The following is a 23,823-nucleotide window of genomic DNA, read 5'->3' as shown; positions in this document are numbered from 1 at the left end:
AAGCGCTCACGGTGGTTTCACCGTGAACGCACTCTAGTAAGGATGTTTTTATGAAAGAGAAATGTCAAAACAAAAAAATAATAATCAAAACAGAAGTCGGAATCCTGATCGGCTCGTTGATTCTTATCCGGAACCTCGCCACCTACGAATTTGTGCGACTCGCTTAATGCTAATGCTAATGCTAATGCTAATGCTAATGCTAATGCTAGTAACTTTAAATTAAATAGAACTATTGAAAAACAATCGAATCAATTAGTCACTAATAAAGCTAATGTTCACTTATTGTACGAACTATATGGGCTTGATTTCTATTGTAAACAGTAACAATATATCTACTATGTGTTTTATTGTGAACAATTAAACCAGTCATATGTTTATAATATTTACCATGTAATGAATGGTCATTTTTTATCCGGGCCTGCATCGATTAACTCAAATAAGAGCAGGGGCAATATTTTAGTGATGCCATTATCTCAAGGTTCTATTGAAGCAAGAACTCCACCAGACACTTTACTACAACTCGTTATAGATCGAATGGCAGCCGATTAGTTTCTATAGTACGGAAATTGTCGATTATGTGTTTCTTAATTCTACATTAAAGTTTAAGGGCTTTGTCAATTTAAATTAGAATTTATTATTAAAACACCAGCTTCACAGCTTCCTTTCCTTTAGACATATCTGCTGACAAGTAAAATATGATTATTAATATTTTGTATGTACGGAAGCAGATAGCAACCCAACCAACATTTTTGCTGTATAAGAGTTTATAAGAGCTTCCTTTCAAAAGCGTTTGCTGCATAAGCTGTTACGCAGCTACTTTTGTTAGTAGGGAATGGTCGTTTCCCTGAATAGCTCTACCGCTGTAAATTTTGAAGTACCGTGCTTCTGAATTTCTGGTTACGGTTGGTCAACGGTTATCCACTTATACGCTAGCGGTAACGGAGGCGGCGGGTACATAATAGCGGCTTCATTCTCGATTGCGTTGCGGTCCTCAAGAATCCTCAAAATCCCAACCGCCTAGATGCAAACACCACCGCCATTGCTGCACGTGGATGAGTGGATAGAACGGGGGATAGAATCTGTAGTTTGGTATGCAGATCATGAATAACTTCAATCGAACCTCATTTATTTTGCTTTGTTCCTTGACTTCATGGAAATACATCTAAAAATTTATTAAAAAATACCAATTAAGCTCTGGAAAGAGATTTTAAGTGGAAATTTTAAAAGGGAGTTATTTACTAAATTGCTGAATCACGTTTCACGTTCGTTTCAAAACAATAGTGGTTTCGCAGCGCGGTGTCACGAAAACTAATGCAAATCTACTGGTTGAAAATATGCCCATTTGATTTTGCTGGAAACAGCTGATCTTTGTTTACTATTTTCAGCCAGTAACTCAAGTGGTGTTCGTGTAATGCAGCGTGTACGTACACGCAACACTACTAAAAGCAGAAACCACTATGCTTTTTCATGGCAGGCCTCGATGAGTTCCTTTCAATGTCAATTCAAAGGGAACTCACAATAAAAATATTAAATATATTTATGCGTATTCATCCGCGTATTAAATAATATTACTGGAGTGAGCAGCCCCGTGAAGAAGCCTCTTGGTGGCGTGGAATATCGGCCCGACTGGATAACAGCAACGAAGCAATCGAAATCAGATGCGACAATCAGAGCTGCATCGCCTTTGCGAAGAATGGTGGGTATAATCCTCGTACGAAGCATATTGATATCCGCCATCACTTCATCAGGGATGCTCTCAGCCGTGGTGTGGTAAAACTGGAGTACGTTGGCACGGAGGAACAAATTGCCGATGGTTTCACCAAACCACTGCAGCGGACGAAGTTTGAAGAATGTCGGAAGATGATGGGAATCTCTGCGGCTTGAGGAGGAGTGTTGAAGACGCATCTCAGCAAGCCTTGATATATATAGCTGTAAAGTCAAATTAGAAAATAAATTCAGTTCTTCTCTAACCACTAGTAAAGACAGACGTCTTAAGCTAACTCTCTACAATGCTGCGGACCGACGAAATGTATTCGAATGAAGAGGGAACATTTTCGTGACTGCTCACTTCATCTTGAGAATCACACTCCACGTCGGGAAGATTTGCATCCAACACATTTCCACAGGATTCGTTTCCTTTATTGCCCTTCACTTGTGAACGCAAAAGCCAGTATCGTTTTCGTTCTAAATCCAATTCCGCAGCTTCACCACAGACAAACAGACGTAACTCTTAGAGGAAATTCATCGAAAGCTTTTGCCCGGTGTCATTTTCATGAGCACACTGTCACCTGTTGGTAGAACCGCGCGCGACACTGTCGGCCATGATGGATTTCGATTTGACGTTTTGCTGACACGCACACTACTACACAAATTGCCTGTAGTTTTTGTTTGCATCATTCAGCAACGTGTACACTGGCAAACGTCAAAGCGATCGAATACTAGCGCCTCTGGTGGAACGATCGCGCAAATCAAATGAAATTTGAATTGATCGTTAAATGCATGTGCCAAGCCGTTTTGAAGAGTGTTACGTCTGTTTGTCTGTGGCTTCACGGTCCGATATAGCCTTCATCTTAATTTCATGTTCCCTCTGTATGTGGTCCAACTGAATCCTAATCATTTCGGTTGACAAATCCTCCGAAGGATCTTTTGGAAAACTCTTCTTCTGCTTTTTATGTTTCATTTCTTCAGCTTGCGCAACTGCGATTGAAAGTTGAAGATTTTTAAGAATGTTGCGGCGTCGGCACTGGGTTCTTAGAGCAGATCAAAGACTCGCTGTTTTGTTTGTAATGACACAGCGTAACAAAAATCAACTTTTGGTTTGTCTCCAAGATTCTCGGCTGGACTCGGGGGATGAAGCTGGCAGGTTGATACGTGAGATGAGGGTGATAAATTTGAGCGTTTTCAGTAGATTTAATCGTTTGGCTATGTTTTTTAACTTGGTTTATATTTAATAAACACACTTATTTTCATTTTAGGGGTAGATCTTTACGATGATTCCGTCGATTCAATGGGTAGATTCCGATTCCGGATAGTTCCGGATAAGAATCAACGAGCCGATCAGGATTCCGACTTCTATTTTGATTAATGTTTTTTTTTGTTTTGACATTTCTCTTTCGTAAAAACATCCTTACTAGAGTGCGTTCACGATGAAACCACCGTGAGCGCTTTCAAATCGTTGGAGGTTTGAACACGGTTAGAAACGGATAGCAACGGATAGATGGGGGTTTGGGAAGGGTATGAAAAAAATAATTTCTTAGAAGCTATCATTTGGGGGTTTGGAGGAAAAGAAGCGAAATTCACAAAAAATCCGGATCTGCCATTCCCCTCGATTGTTTCTCCCCAAGTAACCATTAAGCCGTAAAAATGGCATTAAGTCGGCTCTATAGTCGAATGTAGAACCTGGCTAACAGAGCTAATTGGTTCTATATCCTCTTATAGAGCTGCTCAAAAGCCACTTTTGGCGAATTATTCGGCTGATATACGGCCAACTTTGAAATATCGTACCAAGTCTCTGGAGCGAAAGTTGTCAAAAGTGAGACAAAGAAAAAAGAAAAAAAATATTTTGTTTATCTCCTGTTCTTTTCTAACTTCCTTCGCTTCCATTGAAGTTGCTTTTTGACGTAAACTACGTCTATGGGGAAGGTACGGTACTGTACCACGGCACCGGGTGTAAAATGAAAATCTAAATTTTGCGACCGTCACGAAATTATGAAAGATTTTGCACGCTAATAACTCAGCCATTTATTGACCGATTTTTAAAATTTTGCCATCAAACAATCGCAAAACTATGTCCCTTTCATGTCGAATAGAGAAAACTATTGATTTTCAACAGCAAACTATTGAAAATTGCGGAAAAGTGAACCGATGTTTTAATTTTATTCAGCCAATCACGTGCGAGCACATTTTTGGGTTTGTTCGCCTAGTATATAAGCTATTGTCTTCTTCTCATCTTCCATCATTCTTCCGCGACACCTCGAGGGGAACGCATCGGAGGACTGCTAGCCAGTTTCTCCGCTTGCTTCTCCCTTCAGTATGCTTTGGCTAGCCGAGCGTGGTGGTCGTCGGTTGTTGCCACTTGCCTTGCCAGTCGTCGTCGCATCACCGTGCGCGGTACCAGTGGGGCCGCCAACCAGTTCACACCGGATCAGCTCTGCGAAAATTTTCTTCTTTCTGGCTTCATCCGGGCAGCGCAAGCCAACATTGGAATCAACAAAATTACACCGCCGGACGCGCTTGCAGTAATACTGCAAGTAAATGAAAACAGCCCTTGAAAGGGCTAAGAAAATGTCCCACGGGAGTGAATCGAATAATTTTCTCAGGAGGAAAGCCTCATTCAGTATGTTCTGCCTAGGCGTGCGCGGTGGTCGTCGACTGATGTAAGTAGTCATGGCAACGCTGTGCGCGGTACCAGTGGGGCCGCCAACCAGTTCACACCGGATCGGATCTGCGAAAACTTTCTCAATCGGGCGTCCGGGCAGCACAAGCCAACATCGGAATCAACAAAATTATGGAACGCGCTTGCAGAAATACTGCAAGTAAATTAAAACAGCCTTTGTAAGAGCTACGAAAATGTCCCACGGGAGTGAACCAAATAATTTTCTCATGAGGAAAGTCAATCACTGTGAGCGCTGTGTGAAAATTGAACTGCGCTTTGTCGTAACATTGAGATATTCAATTCAAATATGTGAAAACAGTGCTAGTTGATTGGCAATTGGAAAACATTTTCTTCAACTCAGATCATGAAGAAATTTTCATTTTGATGAAATGTATTACTCAGTGTTGCCATATTTCAATGTTTGCAAATTTTCGCAAAATTCTTAAATGTTCTTTACAATTTTGCCGAAAAATTTATAGATTTATAGAAATTATTTGTTAAACATTATAATTGTGCTGATCGATTTGCAAAAGTTCAATGAAATAATTATTATTGGAAAGCATTTTGTGTGCATTGTGCGAAAATCTGTATGGCATCACTAATTTACACCCCTCTTCCATCTAACCAATCACGTGCGAGAGGGGAATTTGAACTTCTTTGCCGTCCAGCCGTCTAGTATATAAGTTATTGTCTTCTTCTCATCTTCCATCATTCTTTCGTGACACCTCGAGGGGAACGCATCGGAGGACAGCTAGCTAGTTTCTCCGTTTGCTTCTCCCTTCAGTATGCTTTGGCTAGCCGGCCGCGGTGGTCGTCGGTAACGAGCCTGGATAAAACAAAGAGGAGAAACGTCAAAATTGGAACAGTCGATTTAATGTCATCCCCATAGTTCCAATCGTGCAGAAGACCTGTCAAAACGACCAGGATTCGCCACTTTGGTATACTCGAGACACTTTAGTCGTCGGCTGTTACTATAGTCGTCTTTGCATCGTTGTGCGCGGTACCAGTGGGGCTGCTAACCAGTTCACCCCGGATCAGATCTCTTGGGCGGCAGGAGCGGAAACTTTCTTCATTCTGGCTTCATCGGGTGTCCGGGCAGCTTTGCAGAAGCCAACAAAATTACACCGCTGAATCGCGCTTGTAGTAAAGCAGTCCTTGTAAGGGCTACGAAAATGTCCCACGGGAGTGAAACAATAATTTTCTTAGGACGAAAGCTCGGAACACAAGTGTCAACCACTATGAGCGCTGTGTGAAAATTGAATAGCGCTCCGTCGCAACCATGAGATATTCAATACAAATTTGTTTAAACTGTGCTAGTTGATTGGCAATTTCGAAAACATTTTCTTCTTCTTACATCATGAAGAAAATTTCATTTTGATGAATGTATTACTCAGTGTTGCCATATTTCAATGTGTGCAAGTCTTCGCAAAATTCGTAAATCTCTACAATTTTGCCTAAAAATTTGCATGATTTATCGAAATTATGCAAATTTTCAATCGAAAGCATTTGGTGTGCGTTGTGAAAGTGTCGAAACCACAGAGAATTTAAAATCAACTGCATCAAAGGCGCGGCGCGAAAATTTAACCATGTTTTGTCGCATAGGAGCTCAATTTTCTGTAAAATTGGCTCGAACAGTTCTTTAAAGGGCCAACAATTTTCTGCAAGAGGGTACGGTGAGTTTTCCGAGAAAGTTGCTACCGCCAAAAATTTGAACCAACTACATCAAAAGCATTCTGTGGAAATTAATCCGCATCTTGTCGCAGAAAAGGCAACATTTCTCTAGTGTGAAAATTGCACTATTGCATTCCTTTTCATCATAACAAGTGTTTGAAAATTGAGACTATCAAACCGATTAGTCTTACAAAGCCTATCATCGTCGCTGTTCTGACATTTGCTGGCAGAACAACAAAATTATTGATGACACGTGCAATATTTTTAACAAATTCTGGTTCAAACAATCCTTTTGAGGGCTTTATCAGCAGTTTTCAGAAACAGTAAACGGCAGATTTTCTGACAAAGTGACGCTGGTGGTCACATAAGTGTCAAAACCGCCGAATTTTGCAACCTACTCCTAAACTAAATGCAACAGCTTGTCTTATCACCTGGCCGTGTCACCGAATCTGGCGAGTACGCTTCCTTCTTGCGTGTACAGTGTATAGTTATAAAGGAATTTATTCAGACTTTGCTTATGCTTCAAACTTTGTAATAAATATTTCCAACAGAAATCCCCAGAATCCACCAGAATCTTGTAGAATTTACCTTGTTAAAATTAACGATTTCCAAACCATTAACCACTACAAATTCTATTATTGATCCAAAGAAATTGCATAGTAGTCCTTTGTCGTTCATAACAAACTGTTTTACGTAGTTTACGTCATGCGGTTGTGTCTTGTACACACCCCTCTGATTTTTGCTACTTCATCCAGATTCTAGCTGTTGTCCTCCGGGTTCCTGATCAAGTCCAAGTCTGTTCCCTTTCTCATCTGCTCCACCAATGCACCATGGGAATGGTGTGATCAAACTAGTATTTAAACCATGAAAAACAAAACAGTTTGGGCATTTCGAGGGTTGAAAATGATATGGGATGAGGATGATTCAGTGGTAAGCTTGGTGGTGACGAACGCAGGAAATGAAGCAGGAGAAGCAATGTTTATATAAATTTTCGGGGAACGTTTCAGAAGAATAGGGAAACGAGCTGGAGTTTGTCTTGATTGAAAAAAATGGAATAATTAACATAACCAGATTCCATTATCTATTCAACAACACCATTCCGATAAACATTCCAACATGGATGTTTAAAATGTATTGATCATGACTGACTCGAGTCTGTTTTGGTCGAAATCTATTTTGATTGATATAAACGTCATGTGCTCCAAGCCCTGTGACAGCACTGACAAACTTCTTTACAGCTTGTAGGCTTTATATAGGCTTACAGGGCTTAATTTAGTTCTTACTGGTTATAGTGCCCATAAGCATTAGGAATGCTTATATAGAGCTATTTAGCACTGAAAAGCTGTTAAATGGCTGTTATAATGCTCAGAACAGTGCTTAGTGGTTACCTGGGTCGTTAAGAGGCGTAAGCATATAAGAGTTTACAGTCGTTTATAGGATGAAGCTTTGGTTCAGTGTAGTTTTAAACTGAAATATTTCAAAATACCGTTTCCACACCTAGCTCTCAGGTATCCAACTCGACACCTAACCGCAGCGCTGCCAACCTGAAAGCACGAAATCAATGTCGTTTGACGTTTCATCGTCATCTTTGTTGGTCTGTCAGTCGGTTCGCCAAACCGATGAGCTTGCGTTTTTGTTGACTGGTGTTTGGAAGCAGTGACTACGACCGGACAACATATCCCGGGAAATCGCGTAAAATCCTTCTGTTCCGTTGAACTGCTGTGGTCCATTTCAGCGAAATGACCAATTCTACCAAGGTAGGTTGAAATTTGATGGGAGTTTGGGGGAATAGCTGGGAAATTAATGCGATTAAAATTTCGTTTGTTATGGTTATGTCGGTGTATCTAGATGGAAGTGGATACCCAGAAGGGGGAAGGCTTTCGCTCGTACTACATCCAGAAGATCGAGGAGCTGCAGTTGATTGTGGCGGAGAAGAATCAGAACTTGCGTCGTTTGCAAGCGCAACGGAATGAGTTGAACGCCAAGGTGCGTATGTTGCGAGAGGAGTTGCAGCTGCTGCAGGAACAGGGAAGCTACGTCGGCGAAGTGGTTAAGCCCATGGACAAGAAGAAGGTGCTGGTCAAGGTGCACCCGGAGGGAAAGTTCGTGGTGGACATCGATAAGAACATCGACATCAACGACGTTACGCCGAACTGTCGGGTAGCTTTGAGGAACGAGAGCTACACGCTGCACAAGATCCTGCCGAACAAGGTCGATCCGTTGGTGTCGCTGATGATGGTGGAGAAGGTTCCGGATTCGACGTACGAAATGGTCGGTGGGCTGGACAAGCAGATCAAGGAGATTAAGGAGGTGATCGAGTTGCCGGTGAAGCATCCGGAGCTGTTCGATGCGCTGGGTATTGCCCAGCCGAAGGGAGTGCTGCTGTATGGACCGCCTGGAACGGGAAAGACCTTGTTGGCGCGAGCTGTGGCCCATCATACGGAGTGTACGTTTATACGCGTTTCTGGATCGGAATTGGTGCAGAAGTTTATCGGCGAGGGTTCGCGAATGGTGCGGGAGCTGTTCGTGATGGCGAGGTGAGTTTGGAGGCGCAGAACTGGTATCGGGTGGTTTTAATGTAACTTTATTGCAGAGAACACGCTCCGTCGATCATCTTCATGGACGAAATCGATTCCATCGGATCGTCCCGTATCGAAAGCGGCAGCGGTGGTGATTCCGAGGTGCAGCGTACTATGTTGGAGTTGTTGAACCAGCTGGATGGGTTCGAGGCGACCAAGAACATCAAGGTCATCATGGCCACCAATCGGATTGACATCCTGGATCCGGCCCTGCTGCGTCCCGGTCGTATCGATCGTAAGATCGAATTCCCGCCACCAAACGAGGAAGCCCGTTTGGACATTCTGAAGATTCACTCGCGCAAGATGAACCTGACGCGTGGTATTAATCTGCGAAAGATCGCCGAGCTGATGCCGGGTGCTTCCGGGGCCGAGGTGAAGGGCGTTTGTACCGAGGCGGGAATGTACGCCCTGCGGGAGCGTCGGGTCCACGTCACACAGGAAGACTTCGAGATGGCCGTCGCCAAGGTGATGCAGAAGGACTCCGAGAAGAACATGTCGATCAAGAAGCTCTGGAAGTAAGGAGGTTGTGGAGTGATTTTGCTTTTGCGAAACAAAAATATTGCTTAGAATATGTAATCGATACTTTTCTTCAAGACTATCTGTAATTTGCTTAAACTTATGATAATAAACAATGAAAATTTAAATTCGAATGTGTTCTCATGTTGACCTACTTGAGGCAGAGATTGTCAAGAAAGTTATTCCAAAGCTTTTACTGTTTTCTACTCAAAATACAATTTGAAGCCAGTTCAAAAAATCCGACTTGAATTTACTTATAGAGTGGTTTCTTGTGCTCGTATAGTTTGAAATCGATGAGCTATGTGGCGCCATCTAGTGGTCAATAGGCGCAAACAGTACGCAGGTAGCACAAGCTACTGCTCGGTTTTGATCACTTTGGTAGCACCGGCTTTGTTTTCATGAACTTTCTTGTGCCGGCGCGCAAAGCGGGGGAGTGTCGTGCAAAGTCTTCAAAAGTCCGTTTCAGCTCGGCGCCGTGAAAATGAGTACATTTTCCGGATTTTTCGCGGAAATCCCCGGCATATCGGCCGACCGGTTCATAGAAGTGAACCGAACCCAATCGCAAGTGTTTTTCCTGTCGCACTGTCACATGGATCATATGCACGGATTGCATCTCGAAGATTCACTTCCGGGACCGCTGTACGCCAGTCCTATTTCGGGAGTATTCCTGAAGCACCGATTCCCGCAGGTGGCCGGAAACATTCGCACGGTTGAAATTGGAGGTGAGTTTACTTCAATACAAACAATTTCGAACATCAGAGTGAATGACATCTTTCCAATAGAGACCATCTCCATACCATTGGAACCAGTCGAGCACGCCCCGTCGGAACACCCCCGTGACCTACAAGTGACCACCGTCCCGGCCGGGCACTGCCCCGGCTCGGTAATGTTCCTCTTCCAAACCAACCACCACAAAGTGCTCTACACCGGCGACTTCCGGTTGTCCCCCAAGGATCTCCGTAACATCCTACCCCTCCGGAATCTCTCCCCGGACGTCATCTACCTGGACACGACTTTCTTCCTCCCGCAATACCGCTATCTTCCACCCCAATCAGGCAGCCTATCCAAACTGACCGAACTCTGTCAGGAATGGCTCTCCCTCAACCCCCAAAACGTAGTCTCCCTAAAGCTTCCGGCCCTGTACGGATCGGAGTTCCTGTTCATCGAACTGTCCCGCCGCCTCCGCCACAAAATCCACGTCAAACGGGAAGAACTACAAAGCTATCGCTTTCTGACCAGCCTGGACGATGCGGTCACTGCCGGCGATCCCGCCGGAACTCGAATCCATGCCTGCCTCGGTACCCATTCCGCCCCTAAAGGGAACCTCCCCTGCCAACCGACGCTGGACGGGAAGTATATCCGAGTGATCCGGCCGTCGGCCCTACGCTGGCGTGGATTGAATCCGTCGGATCCGATCTGTCGGAGATTACGCAACGATCGGGAGGAGTTCTCCGTCTGCTACTCGAACCATGCCAGCTACGGTGAGCTGGAGGACTTCCTGCGGTATCTTCGACCGCACGCTGTCCGATTCAATGTGGTGTGGAGGGACGATCCCGGAGGGGAGAAGATGAGCCAATTGGTCGGGGAGGTTTGTCCTTGGCTTACCCAGCGGAAGGATGGCGCGGGTCAATCGGAGGAGGGAGAGTTTAACTTCGACGGAATTGTCTACCAAAGTCGAGAGGATAGCAAGAAGGACAAACTGTTCTCGGATGAGGACAGTGATGGCGAGGAAGCTGTGATAGAACATTTGCCTAAAAGGATTCGTAGCTAAGGTAAATACTTGGGTAAATATAAATGACGGTATGACCGCTACTAACTGGAATCTTGAAATAGAAAGGGTTACACTTAATTTGATGACCCACCTGTCGTGTCCATTGGTTCCACCGGATCTGCGCGCTCCGGCTCCGCCGTCCCCGCACTTTTCGGAACGTAGCGTCTACTACCGTCAACGTGTCTCAAATCACTAAGATTTGCGCAGTCAAATCCTTGGGCTACCCCAACAAAGTCCTGTAAACAAGCCCAGTCAAGTTCTAGGGATTAATCCAGCCAAACCCTGAAGAATGACTCTACCAAGTCCTTAGAAATAGCCTTGTCAAGTCCAAGGAACTGGCCTATTAAGTTTATGAGAACCGGTCTAGTTTATTCCTGCAGACTAGCCCAGTTATCTCCCAGAAACTAGGACACTCGAGTTCCGAAGACATGCCCAGTGGCAGTGCTGGGGCTATCTAAACCAAGTCCTGTGATCTAGCCCAGTCAAGTTGTAGGGATTTGCCCAGTCAAATCCTGAAGAACATCCCAACTCAGCCCTAAGAAATAGGACAGTCAAGCCCTAGGAGTTAGCCGAGTAAATGCCTAGGTCCTAGAGGCTAGCTTACTCAAGACCAGGAGACTATCTCAACCAAGTCCTTAGGAATAGTCCAGTCAAGTCCGTGAGTTTGGCTCAGTCAGGTACAGAACATTTGCCCAGTCAACTCCAGTCAAGCCGTGAGAGCTCAGGCCCAACTAAGTGTTGGAGGCTAACCCTGTTAAATCTCACAACTGACCCAACGGAAAGTCCCAGATATTCTCCTATCCAAGTCCTGAAGTCTGGTCTAGTTATGTCCTGAAAACTAATCCAACTAAGTCTTGGCGATTGACCTAGCCTTAGTTCTAGAGTTCAGTCCAGTCAACTAGCCCAATCAAACCCTAAGGACCATCCCAGTCAGATCCTGAGGACAAGTCCAATCAAGTCCTGGAAACTAGCCCAGATAAGTCCTAGGAACTAGTCCAGTGAGTTCATGGGAACAAGTCCAGTTATATGGAAACTAGCCAAGGATTTTCTCAGCTAATCCTAAGGAAATCTCAACTAAGTCCTAAAGATTATCCCAGTTGAGTCCTGAAGACTGGTCTTGAAGAAGTCCAGGAGACTGACAAAGTCGAATCCTGGGTAATATCCCTACCAAGTCCTGAAGACTAGCCCAGTCAAGTTCTATGCACTAGCGCAGAAAATTCATTTACACTAGCCCAGTCAAATCCTGGTATCTAGCTCAAGTCCAAAAAACTAGTTCAATAAAGTCGTAGGGCTGAGGACTATCCCAGTCAACTCCTCTAGCACAGTTGAGTCCTCAAGACTGGCCCAGTCAAGCCTTGGATTTGATAAGTCAAATCCTGGATAATATCCCAACTGAGTGCTGAAGACTGCCCAACTAACATTTTCAGCGCTATAAGCTTCAGTCATTTGCTTTCTGTTGTGTAACCATCGAGTAAAAGCAGTCAACGCTGAATAAAAGGGAAGCTAGTCAAATATAAATCATAAGCTAATACACAACTGTAAAACAAGCACCATACAGCTACAAAACTCGGTTTTCAGAAATCCATTGCTTGTCACTGGTGCTGCCTTTACTCCACTCTATTCCAACTCCGGGAGATTTCCCGGAAGATGTGAAAACTTGAACAAATCGAATAGGAGTCCCCACTAACAAAACAGCTGCTACTATACAGTACAATTCGTTATACTGACAAATCCCCAAATCAGCAGCGCTTTAAAGGCCGTTATGCGATTTCATTACAGCTAGAAGCTGTAATAAAGAAACTGTTGGTTTACCAACACGGCTTGTCGGATGTAAACATTATTTGTTGCTGTGACTGGGCACACTGGTACGTGAGTCTGCCAGCCACTCCCTCGGACGAACGTCAGATGTAAAGAGAAGAAGAGGAGAAAAGGGAAGAAAACTGAAAGTCAACAGCGGTGATTAATTTACTAAGAGTAAAACTGTTTCTTCTAGTTAAGTTATTAGTTATTTGCCCTAAATTCCACAGCGATTGAACTAAAGTAGAGTAGGAATAGTGCAAGATTGAGTCCTGCGAGGCTCGGAGAAAAAACACACGTTGCGTACCGATTTGCAAGAAATACTGAAATGTACGTATAATTTAACTAAAACCAACGAAACATACTAATTATAATAAACATTTTAGCTTTGAAGCTGCTCAAACGCAACTGCAAAACGGTGTTTTTAATCGGGACCGCAACAAACTTCAAAGATTTCATCCCGCGAAGGAATGAAAACCTAACCTCCAAGGAAAATGCCACGAAAACCCAACCAAGAGTCGGCCAGTTGTCAGAAATGCGAGAGACCCGACAGCGCAGAGGACATGGTCGGATGCGATAAGTGTAACGCGTGGCAACACTTTGGATGTGCTGGCGTAGCAGATTCAATTGCCGATACGAAACGATCCTGGACGTGCGAGAAATGCCGAGAGGAAGCCCTAAAAGACCCGGCTTCCAGAATATCGGTTTACACATCCGCGTCAAGTAAGAAGTCTCGTCAAGCAAAGCTGCGGTTGGAGCTATTGGAACAACAAAACCAGCTCAAAATGAAGAAGCTCGAGGAAGAAGAGAAATATCTCAAGGAGAAGTTCGAGATCTTGATGCAGCTCGAAGACGACGATGATTCGGTGAGCGAAAGGAGTAATGTCAGTGCGCATTCGAAACAGAAGAGATTGGAGAAATGGCTCGATGAAGATGTGATGGTCACAGCCACGGAAGCGGAAGTGCAGTTTGCTCCCAACGCGAGAACAGTGGCTTTTCCTACCTCTGAAACACAGTCGGTTTCGAGGAAGTTGGAGAACTTTCGCAACGGACCAAACGCAGCTTCTACCCCGAATAATCCTCCTAATTTGGCGTTAGCAATTCCCACCACCAGTTATCGAAGCACTCCTATTGCAGCCCCTCGAGCAACACGACGACCTGTGGAAAGATACACTGGGGCCCTCTCAACGATGTGTGTACTACAAAATCAACTTTGCGACCGATCAGTCACTGGTTCCGAGGAGGAGCAAGCAAGCGACACCGTTCAGAGCGCATTATCAAGGCGAGCTTCTAACTCGGTGACGATTCCAACGATGGCTACCATGAATGCAACGGTGCAGTCGCCGATGCCTTACAAAAACGAGCCATCTACAAAAATAACCCCTCCACGGATCGGCCTTCCTGCTGCATCCCGACCGGATACCGAGTATGTCAAGTATCATGCCAACCCGACGGCGTCATTTCTCCCCTTCCCCTCGGGACAAATGTTCGTGGATGCCGATTGCGCAGTGGAACCACCTTCACCCCCTGCGAGAACTCGAGTGGATCCAGTTCTGCCGTGGGATCACCAGCCCGCAAAACAGAACCCATACGAAGCTGCCTTGATTCATCAACCAACACCAACGTCGACTCAACTAGCAGCCCGACAGGTCATGCCGCGGGATCTACCCGTGTTCACGGGAAGCCCGGAAGAGTGGCCAATATTCTACAGCAGCTACAAAAACTCGACGGAAGTTTGTGGCTACAGCGATGCCGAAAATCTCGCTCGGCTTCAGCGCTGCTTACGGGGAAACGCCCTCGAGGCTGTCAGAAGTCGCTTGCTGCTACCGAGCTCCGTCCCGTACATCATCGACACACTTCGAATGCTTTTCGGACGGCCTGAAGCCCTGATAAATTCATTGCTTAGGCGCGTGCGTTCCTGTCCTCCACCGAAAGCAGACAACCTTAAGTCCATAGTCGACTATGGGCTCGCTGTGCAAAACATGATTGATCACATGATTATCTCCGAACAACTAAATCAGCTCAACAATCCGATGCTCCTCAATGAACTTGTCGACAAACTGCCCACAAGTCTGAAATTGCAGTGGGGTGCCTACAAACAATTACAAGCTGATGTCAACCTGGCGACTTTCAATCATTTCGTTGCGAATCTAGTAGGACTGGCGTCCGATCTAATGATCAGTTCCGAATCATTTCATGGTTCCCCAAAAGTCGCGGCGAATCGCTACGAGAAAAACAAGGAAAAGTTGTTCGTTCACTCACAGCAACCGGCCAACGACGTCGATGAGACCGAAACCTACCCAGACGTCAATTCAGGTCACCCATCTAAAATGTGTATCTACTGCGAAGAGGAGGCTCACCAGATAGCATCGTGCCAATTGTTCAAAAACCTGACTATGGATGCTCGCTGGAAAGTTGTGCGCCAAAGGAACCTCTGTCGAACCTGTTTGGTGCCTCATCGTAAATGGCCATGTCGATCGAAAAAGGAGTGTGGTATTCGAGGTTGCCAATCGCGTCACCACCAGCTTCTGCATGGTCAGTACACACCGCCAACCGAAACAGTTCCAGCCCAAGCTTCGGTTCCTAGTCCCAGTCGAGAAGGCCACCAGAACCATCACGGCGGTATGCCGTACACGTTGTTCCGATACGTGCCGGTTAAGCTCTCCGGAAATGGGAAATCTGTAGATATTTTCGCATTCCTAGATGAAGGATCTAGCACAACAATGCTCGAGACAGAAGTTGCCGAGCAACTCGGTATTGAAGGGCCCTCCGCGTCATTGTGGTTATCCTGGACCGGTAAAATTTCAAGAGAGGAAAAGGATTCTAAATGCATCTGTGTATCCATCGCCGGGCAAAAGTCAACGAAACAGTACACTATCGAGAATGTACACACCGTAGACGAATTGAACCTTCCACAGCAATCGTTCAACTATGAAGAGCTGTGCACTCGATATCCGCGCATGAAAGGATTGCCCCTGGAAAGCTATTCGGCTATTACTCCTCGAATGATAATCGGCCTAGAACATGTGCGGCTGCTTACGGCGCTGAAGACAAAAGAAGGCGGAGCGCTCGGTCCAGTGGCTGTCAAAACAAGGCTGGGCTGGTGCGCATTCGGAAAGGAAGCAGAAGGCGTGAATCAATCAGGGCAGATACATTACCATAATGCGACAGATCCGGATGATAGCAACCAATCACTTCACGACTTAATGAGGACCTACTTTGCAGTCGAGGAAAGCACTGTCACCAAAGGACTGGACAGCGTAGACGACCAGCGTGCGCTTAACATTCTCCGACGTACCACTGTCAAATTGGATTCCAACTATGAGGCAGGTCTGATATGGAAAGTAGATGATCCGACATTCCCAGATAGCCTGCCGATGGCGAAGAGTAGGCTAAAAGGACTAGAAAGACGCCTTGCACGTGACCCAACGCTGGCGGCAAAAGTGCAGGAGCAGATCGAGAGTTACCTTCGCAAGGGCTATGCGCACAAATTGACATCAGAGGAATTATCGTATACGGATCCCCATAGGGTATGGTATCTCCCTTTAGGAGTCGTCGTTAGCCCTACAAAACCCGGAAAAATTCGTCTCATCTGGGACGCCGCGGCGAAGGTGAATGGCGTCAGCCTCAATGACCTCCTACTTAAGGGGCCGGACCTACTCGTTCCATTGGTAGCGGTTATTTTACGATTCAGGGAGCGAAACATTGCGATCAGTGGAGATATATCCGAAATGTTCCACCAGATCAGCATTAGGAAACAGGACAGGAACTTTCAACGATTTTGTGGAGGAGCCCGAATGGAGAAATCGAGACCTACGTTATGGACGTCGCCACCTTCGGCGCATCCTGTTCGCCGTGTACTGCTCAGTTTATTAAAAATCAAAACGCAGAAGGATTTTCGCAAACGTTTCCCAGAGCTGCAAGTGCTATCACTAAGAGTCATTATGTCGATGACTTCCTCGACAGCACGGACACAGTGGAGGAAGCTATCCAGCTTGTGAACCAAGTAAAGGTCATACACCGAGAGGCAGGATTCGACATCAGGAAGTTCAAGTCAAACGCTCCGGAAGTGCTCGTCGCGGCAGATGAAGCGAACATGTCTGCTGAGAAGTCCATCAACTGCGAAAAGCACACAGTCTCCGATCGGGTACTTGGACTCGTATGGAACCCCACCGAAGATGTTTTCTCGTTCGACGTGTCAAGCTTAATTGTGGAAAGGATTCTCAGTGGAGGAGTAATCCCAACGAAACGCCAAGTTCTTCAAGTGGTGATGAAACTGTTCGACCCACTCGGATTTGTTTCCCACTTCACGGTTCATGGTAAAATTTTGATGCAGGAGATATGGAGGACTGGAACCAACTGGGACGAACCTATCGATCAGAATTTGCTTGACATGTGGTACCGCTGGACCGAACTTTTGCCGTTACTTGGAGTGGTTAAAATACCACGCTGCTACTTTGGAACACTGTCATCGAAATCTCTACAAAACCTCCAAGTGCACATATTCGTGGATGCAAGCGAGGTAGCATATGCCTGTGTAGCATATCTTCGCCTGCGTTGTACTGAGGGAATACGATGTGCCTTTGTAGCGTCGAAGACAAAAGTCGCCCCCCTAAAACCGCTCTCCATTCCGCGGCTGGAGCTGCAGGCAGCTATGATCGGGGCTCGGCTGATGCAAACCATATGCTCGTCCCTCACACTACCAATCAGCAAACGCGTTCTATGGTCAGATTCTACGACCGTATTAGCATGGCTTCGGTCGGATAGCCGGCGATACCACCAATTCATCGGATTTCGTGTAGGCGAAATACTATCTCTTACTGCCATGGACGAGTGGAGATACGTACCATCTAACGACAACGTAGCGGACGAAGCGACGAAGTGGGCGGCGGGACCGAACTTCAACCCCGACTCCCGCTGGTACACAGGCCCAGAGTTCCTGGCAAACCCCGAAAGTGAATGGCCAACGAAAGAAGAACGATCCAGCACGACTACTGAAGAACTGAGACCGGTATATTTGCACCGTCACCTGTTGATGGAGAAACTGATCGACGAGACCCGCTTCTCTAATTGGAACCGGATGGTACGGGCTATGGCCTACGTGTATCGAGCAGTCGCAATATGGAGAAAACGAATTTCAGCAATGCATCGTGGAGCACCTTTAACGCGCGTAGAACTGCAGGCAGCGGAGAATGCAGTATTTCGTCAGGCACAGGCTGAAACATATCCTGATGAGCTGGCATTACTGAGTAATCAAGCGACAATGACGAAAGCAAGCCCGCTGTACACCTTGACCCCTTTCTTAGATGACCACGGAGTTGTTCGAATGGGAAGTCGAATCGAGGCAGCTCCAGAAGCCAGTTACTCTGCAAAATACCCGATCATATTGTCTAAACATCATCCCACTACGGCACTGCTGACGGAGGGTTTCCACCGACGATACCTGCATGGAAATAATGAAACGGTCCACAATGAAATGAGACAGCAATATTACATCTCCGGTCTGCGTGCCCTGATTCGTAAGACCTCCCGAGGATGTCAGGTATGTAAGATCAAAAAGGCGATCCCTCAGCCTCCAATCATGGCTCCACTGCCCAGGGTTATGTGGCATACCAGTTTAGCACCCTATGCGCAGAGATGCGAATCGTCAGCATTCGCGCATCATCGAACACCGCGACCCAACCGCGACAACAATATTCGCGCTCCATCAGACATCGCGACTTCGCGACGTCGCGACGCGCACGTCGTCGGTCGTCAGCGACACGAAGACTCGAGCCGGTCGGACAGGAGAGACCGCGCCGCCGACGATCGACCTCTTTCGCATCGCAGCAACCGGGCGGCAAGCACGTGTCATCCAAAACAGGTTGGAGGCAATTTTGCGGCAATCGGCCGAAACTGTAGTGCGGAAATTTACATTGGTGATCCTGCCAGGTTTGCTGCTTAAAGTTTTAAGAGCAAATAAATTGTGAAGGCCGAAAACATATTCCAATATAAGCTAAATGGTAAGCATATTTGGTGGAAGTGATTTTTTTTTCATACTCGCAAAGTAATGCTATTTGATTGTGCAATGACGCTGAAGAGCAAGTGAGGTTATGAGTGCTGATTGAAAAAAATGGAAAAGAACCACACATGGACTTGTGTGAGGATCCGGCGCGATTGGAGTTCCGCCAGGGTGAAATGGAAAGAACCACATATGGACTTGTGTGAGGATTTGGCGCGATTGGAGTTCCGCCGGGGTGAAATGGAAAGAACCACACATGGACTTGTGTGAGGATTCGGCGCGATTGGAGTTCCGCCGGGAGGAAGTGAAAAGATCCACACATGGACTTGTGTGAGAATCTGGCGCGATTGGAGTTTCGCCGGGGTGAAATGGAAACATCCACACATGGACTTGTGTGAGGATCTGGCGCGATTGGAGTTCCGCCGGGGTGAAATGGAAAAATCCACACATGGACTTGCGTGAAGATCCGGCGCGATTGGAGTTCCGCCGGAGGGAAGTGAAAAGAATTACACATGGACTTGTGTAAGGATTCGGCGCGATTGGAGTTCCGCCGGGGTGAAATGGAAAGAACCACACATGGACTTGTGTGAGGATCCGGCACGATTGGAGTTCCGCCGGGGTGAAATGGAAAGAACCACACATGGACTTGTGTGAGGATCTGGCGCGATTGGAGTTTCGCCGGGGTGAAATGGAAAAATCCACACATGGACTTGTGTGAGGATCCGGCGCGATTGGAGTTCCGCCGGAGGGAAGTGAAAAGAATTACACATGGACTTGTGTGAGGATTCGGCGCGATTGGAGTTCCGCCGGAGGGAAGTGAAAAGAATTACACATGGACTTGTGTGAGGATTCGGCGCGATTGGAGTTCCGCCGGGGTGAAATGGAAAGAACCACACATGGACTTGTGTGAGGATTCGGCGCGATTGGAGTTCCGCCGGGGGGAAGTGAAAAGATCCACACATGGACTTGTGTGAGAATCTGGCGCGATTGGAGTTTCGCCGGGGTGAAATGGAAAAATCCACACATGGACTTGTGTGAGGATCTGGCGCGATTGGAGTTCCGCCGGGGTGAAATGGAAAAATCCACACATGGACTTGCGTGAAGATCCGGCGCGATTGGAGTTCCGCCGGAGGGAAGTGAAAAGAATTACACATGGACTTGTGTAAGGATTCGGCGCGATTGGAGTTCCGCCGGGGTGAAATGGAAAGAACCACACATGGACTTGTGTGAGGATCCGGCGCGATTGGAGTTCCGCCGGGGTGAAATGGAAAGAACCACACATGGACTTGTGTGAGGATCTGGCGCGATTGGAGTTTCGCCGGGGTGAAATGGAAAGAACCACACATGGACTTGTGTGAGGATCCGGCGCGATTGGAGTTCCGCCGGGGTGAAATGGAAAGAACCACACATGGACTTGTGTGAGGATTCGGCGCGATTGGAGTTCCGCCGGGGGAAAATGGAAAAAAGCCACACACGAACAGCGACTTCGGAGTGTGAAGATCCGTACGAGATCGAATTATCGTTGATAAATTAAAAAAATCCAGACGTTATGCACGTGGTTGTGCTTTTGATTGAGTGCTCGTATTGAAGAGCATCTTATGCATGTGGATTACCATCAGAAGATGCAGATCGAAGCTCGAGAAGTGGCAGCTCAATGTTCATAAATCCGCATACATGGACTTGTGTGCGCAATTTCAGACGCGTTTGGACTACCGTAGATATTGTAAAGGAATTCATTTCTTGATTTTAACGAGAAGCTACAGGATGCTCACGTGTATTCATGTTCGTACGACTTGCGACAACGACAGCAAATAGTGCTTGTTGCGACTCCTTAGAAAGAAACTCAGCGGACGTGGTTATGCGTCCGCCTTTGTGGTGTACTGATAGCCTCGGATGTGCTTGGAGAGTCACCGAAATAAGAAGTATCTCGGATTGAGAAACTATGGAAAATATAAAAGTTACTGTACAATTTTTATAGATTCGAAAATCCCGGAGTTGTTTGAACAGCATTGAACGCTTCTTTCACAAGTTGAATGTGCCCTATAATGTTGAAATTCATGCATAAAAACAGAAGATTTGAAAAACCGTCGTGCAGGTAGCGACATTAGTAATGTTGGCGTATTGTGAGTGCCCCAGACGACTCGATTCGCGCTGCAGGTGGAGGAAAATTTCCGTTAAACGAAAAATACTCAACTGATCCACCAGATGTTTCATGTTGTGGTTTCTAAGGGTTGTAATTATGAGGTGCTACTGCGGACTGATTGGACAACCGTTTGAATGAGAACGATTTCGCTTAGAAAAGATTTCATGTCAATTTAGTATTCTCGGGCGAGTTTTGTGTCACGATGAAAGGTACATTTCGTTGGAAAAATCAAGAAAAAGTAACATACCAAATGTGTTAGCAACCGGACATAAAACATGTATATGAACCAACATATAAAGTCTTTAACACATCATTCATTACGTCTTAGTTTGCATTTTTGAAAGTTTTTCAATGGGAAATCTGTCGAACTACTGCCACACAAAGGCAAACGTACGTTATATGGAGCTTTTAAGACATGCACCGCATTTAGATTGCCAAAACATGTTCAGTAACATTTTTTTAAATAAAAGGCAATGTTGAAAACAACTTGTATAAATTCGCGAATTAAAATCGATCAACAGATTATGTCATCGAAATTCCTGTTAGGTATGAATCACTTAACACGGGCATTTTGAAACATGGACAATAGTCAGAATAATTATGTTTCAAACAAAGCCGTGCATGGAATAATAACATATTTAAGGATTCTCAAATAAATGCTTTGTTCGCATTAATAAATACTCCTCTTCAATGTGCTCCAAGAACACAAAGTTGGAGAGAAGCAGTCGTTCCAGTGAGAACGAAGAGCCGCAAAGAAAAAGAAGAAGAAGAAGAAGAACCATGACAGCAACTAGAGAGATCTAAATTAAAAGCTACGGTTCGTGAGGACAAGCGAAGGCGAAAGAAGCATCCTGAGTAACGTTATGATTGAATGTTAATATAGAGTGGAGGAAGAGTCGATATTCAAACTACATAGTAATGCAGTAATGGAGGAGTATAATGAAAAGATGGTGGTCAATTACGCATTTGGTCAAACCATAGTCGTCTCTAAATGACGAGAAGTGGTTGCAACCATGCAAACGGGCCCTTCCGGTGTTCTGCTAGTGAGAAACAAGTGCAGGTTTATTCAAAAAACATGCAGGACCGCGAAGAAGCAAATTTCAACAGCTAAGAAGTAAAATTTTTGAATATAACTGGCACACGACTCTTACGATCATGAGATCGTCTGAGATTCTGGCAACGAAATGTTTCTGTTATTGGCTTAGTGCGATTGCCTAGAATCAATTGAATTACCCTGTGTTTTAGTAAATCAATAGGTTGACGAAATAATATTCCAGACGCATGTGAAGGCCGTATACAATATGTAGCTGGGAGATGGTAACCTTTTTTTTGGGTGTTTTTTTGTCGAGAGGAGAAGGAAGATGTGGCATACCAGTTTAGCACCCTATGCGCAGAGATGCGAATCGTCAGCATTCGCGCATCATCGAACACCGCGACCCAACCGCGACAACAATATTCGCGCTCCATCAGACATCGCGACTTCGCGACGTCGCGACGCGCACGTCGTCGGTCGTCAGCGACACGAAGACTCGAGCCGGTCGGACAGGAGAGACCGCGCCGCCGACGATCGACCTCTTTCGCATCGCAGCAACCGGGCGGCAAGCACGTGTCATCCAAAACAGGTTGGAGGCAATTTTGCGGCAATCGGCCGAAACTGTAGTGCGGAAATTTACAGGTTAGGCTCACACCGTTTGTGCGGGCCTTCACGTACGTTGGTGTTGACTATTTCGGTCCGTTGGAGGTGAAGGTTGGGCGAAGCATAGTGAAGAGATGGGCAGCTCTATTCACTTGTTTGACGGTTAGAGCTGTCCATTTGGAGCTTACCCATAGTCTCTCGGCGAAATCGTGTATTATGGCCTTTCGCCGGTTTGTGGTCAGGCGAGGAGCCCCTCTCGAAGTATATTCGGACAATGGGACCAATTTCGTTGGGGCTAGCCGTCAACTGTCTGAGGAATTGAAAACAATCCAGGATATCAACTCGCAGTGTGCTTCGACCTTCACCAACACCTACACCACGTGGCATTTCAACGCCCCCGCTGCTCCCCACATGGGTGGGCCGTGGGAACGTTTAGTGAGGTCGGTGAAAACAGCGATGAAGGCCATCTTGGACTGTCCCCAGTACCTTAGCGACGAAGTTCTCGAAACTGTTCTGCTAGAAGCCGAAGGAATAGTGAATTCCCGACCACTTACATACGTACCCTTGGAACAAGCCGACGACGAGGCCTTAACCCCGAATCATTTTCTTTTGTACGGGTCAACCGGGGTGAACCAGCCAGAAGGGCCATTATCAATTGACGGAGAACATCTACGAGAAGGACGAGCGTTAACACAGCGTATTGTAAACGATTTCTGGCGTAGGTGGGTACTTGAATATCTGCCCATGCTCACAAGGCGCACCAAATGGTTCGAAAAGGTAAAACCTCTTGAACCTGGTGATCTAGTCGTAGTAATCGATGAGAAAGTAAGGAACAGTTGGATTAGAGGGCGCATTCTAGACGTCGTGAAGGGAGCTGATGGTCAAGTACGGCGGGCAACAGTGCAAACCGCTAAAGGAATTCTCTCCAGGGGTGCTGTGAAGCTCGCTTTGCTCGATGTGAAGCCTGGAAGTACATCGGTTACTGGAGACGATCATCCGGCTAATGGGACAGCTCACGGGCGGGGGGATGTTGCTGTGACTGGGCACACTGGTACGTGAGTCTGCCAGCCACTCCCTCGGACGAACGTCAGATGTAAAGAGAAGAAGAGGAGAAAAGGGAAGAAAACTGAAAGCAGGGCTGGCATTTCCTCACTCACTGCGCGCAATGCGCAGTTTCTAAACGCAAAGCGCAAAGAGCAGGTGGCTACGCAATGAGAAATAAAAAGAACGCAGTGAGCTAACTCACACGCAGAGAGCAGTTTGCCATTACACACTGCGTTATTTGTTCTGCTCACTGTGAAAGAGTGTGAAAGTAAATTGACAATGAGTGAGGC

At 46.1% G+C, this 23,823-nt stretch overlaps 3 protein-coding genes across 3 annotated transcripts; all 3 read left to right on the top strand.

Moving 5' to 3' along the window:
* Positions 1 to 7,636: 7,636 nt before the first annotated feature.
* Positions 7,637 to 9,269, top strand: LOC109415235 (26S proteasome regulatory subunit 8). Its single transcript, XM_019689122.3, has 3 exons — positions 7,637 to 7,803; positions 7,895 to 8,583; positions 8,640 to 9,269. The coding sequence occupies exons 1-3, from the start codon at positions 7,786 to 7,788 to the stop codon at positions 9,142 to 9,144; spliced, it is 1,212 nt and encodes a 403-aa protein (XP_019544667.1). The 5' UTR covers positions 7,637 to 7,785; the 3' UTR covers positions 9,145 to 9,269.
* A 278-nt stretch (positions 9,270 to 9,547) lies between these two features.
* LOC109415236 (protein artemis-like) lies at positions 9,548 to 10,963 on the top strand. Its single transcript, XM_019689123.3, has 2 exons — positions 9,548 to 9,863; positions 9,924 to 10,963. The coding sequence occupies exons 1-2, from the start codon at positions 9,623 to 9,625 to the stop codon at positions 10,910 to 10,912; spliced, it is 1,230 nt and encodes a 409-aa protein (XP_019544668.3). The 5' UTR covers positions 9,548 to 9,622; the 3' UTR covers positions 10,913 to 10,963.
* Positions 10,964 to 16,490: 5,527 nt separating this feature from the next.
* On the top strand, positions 16,491 to 23,610 carry LOC134284848 (uncharacterized). The gene is made up of 2 exons (XM_062844231.1): positions 16,491 to 18,308; positions 22,529 to 23,610. The coding sequence occupies exons 1-2, from the start codon at positions 16,530 to 16,532 to the stop codon at positions 23,546 to 23,548; spliced, it is 2,799 nt and encodes a 932-aa protein (XP_062700215.1). The 5' UTR covers positions 16,491 to 16,529; the 3' UTR covers positions 23,549 to 23,610.
* Positions 23,611 to 23,823: the final 213 nt, after the last annotated feature.

Source organism: Aedes albopictus, chromosome 1 (genome assembly GCF_035046485.1).
Source record: "Aedes albopictus strain Foshan chromosome 1, AalbF5, whole genome shotgun sequence".
Classification (NCBI taxonomy): Eukaryota; Metazoa; Arthropoda; class Insecta; order Diptera; family Culicidae; genus Aedes; species Aedes albopictus.
This window is presented reverse-complemented; position numbering and strand designations above follow the sequence as displayed.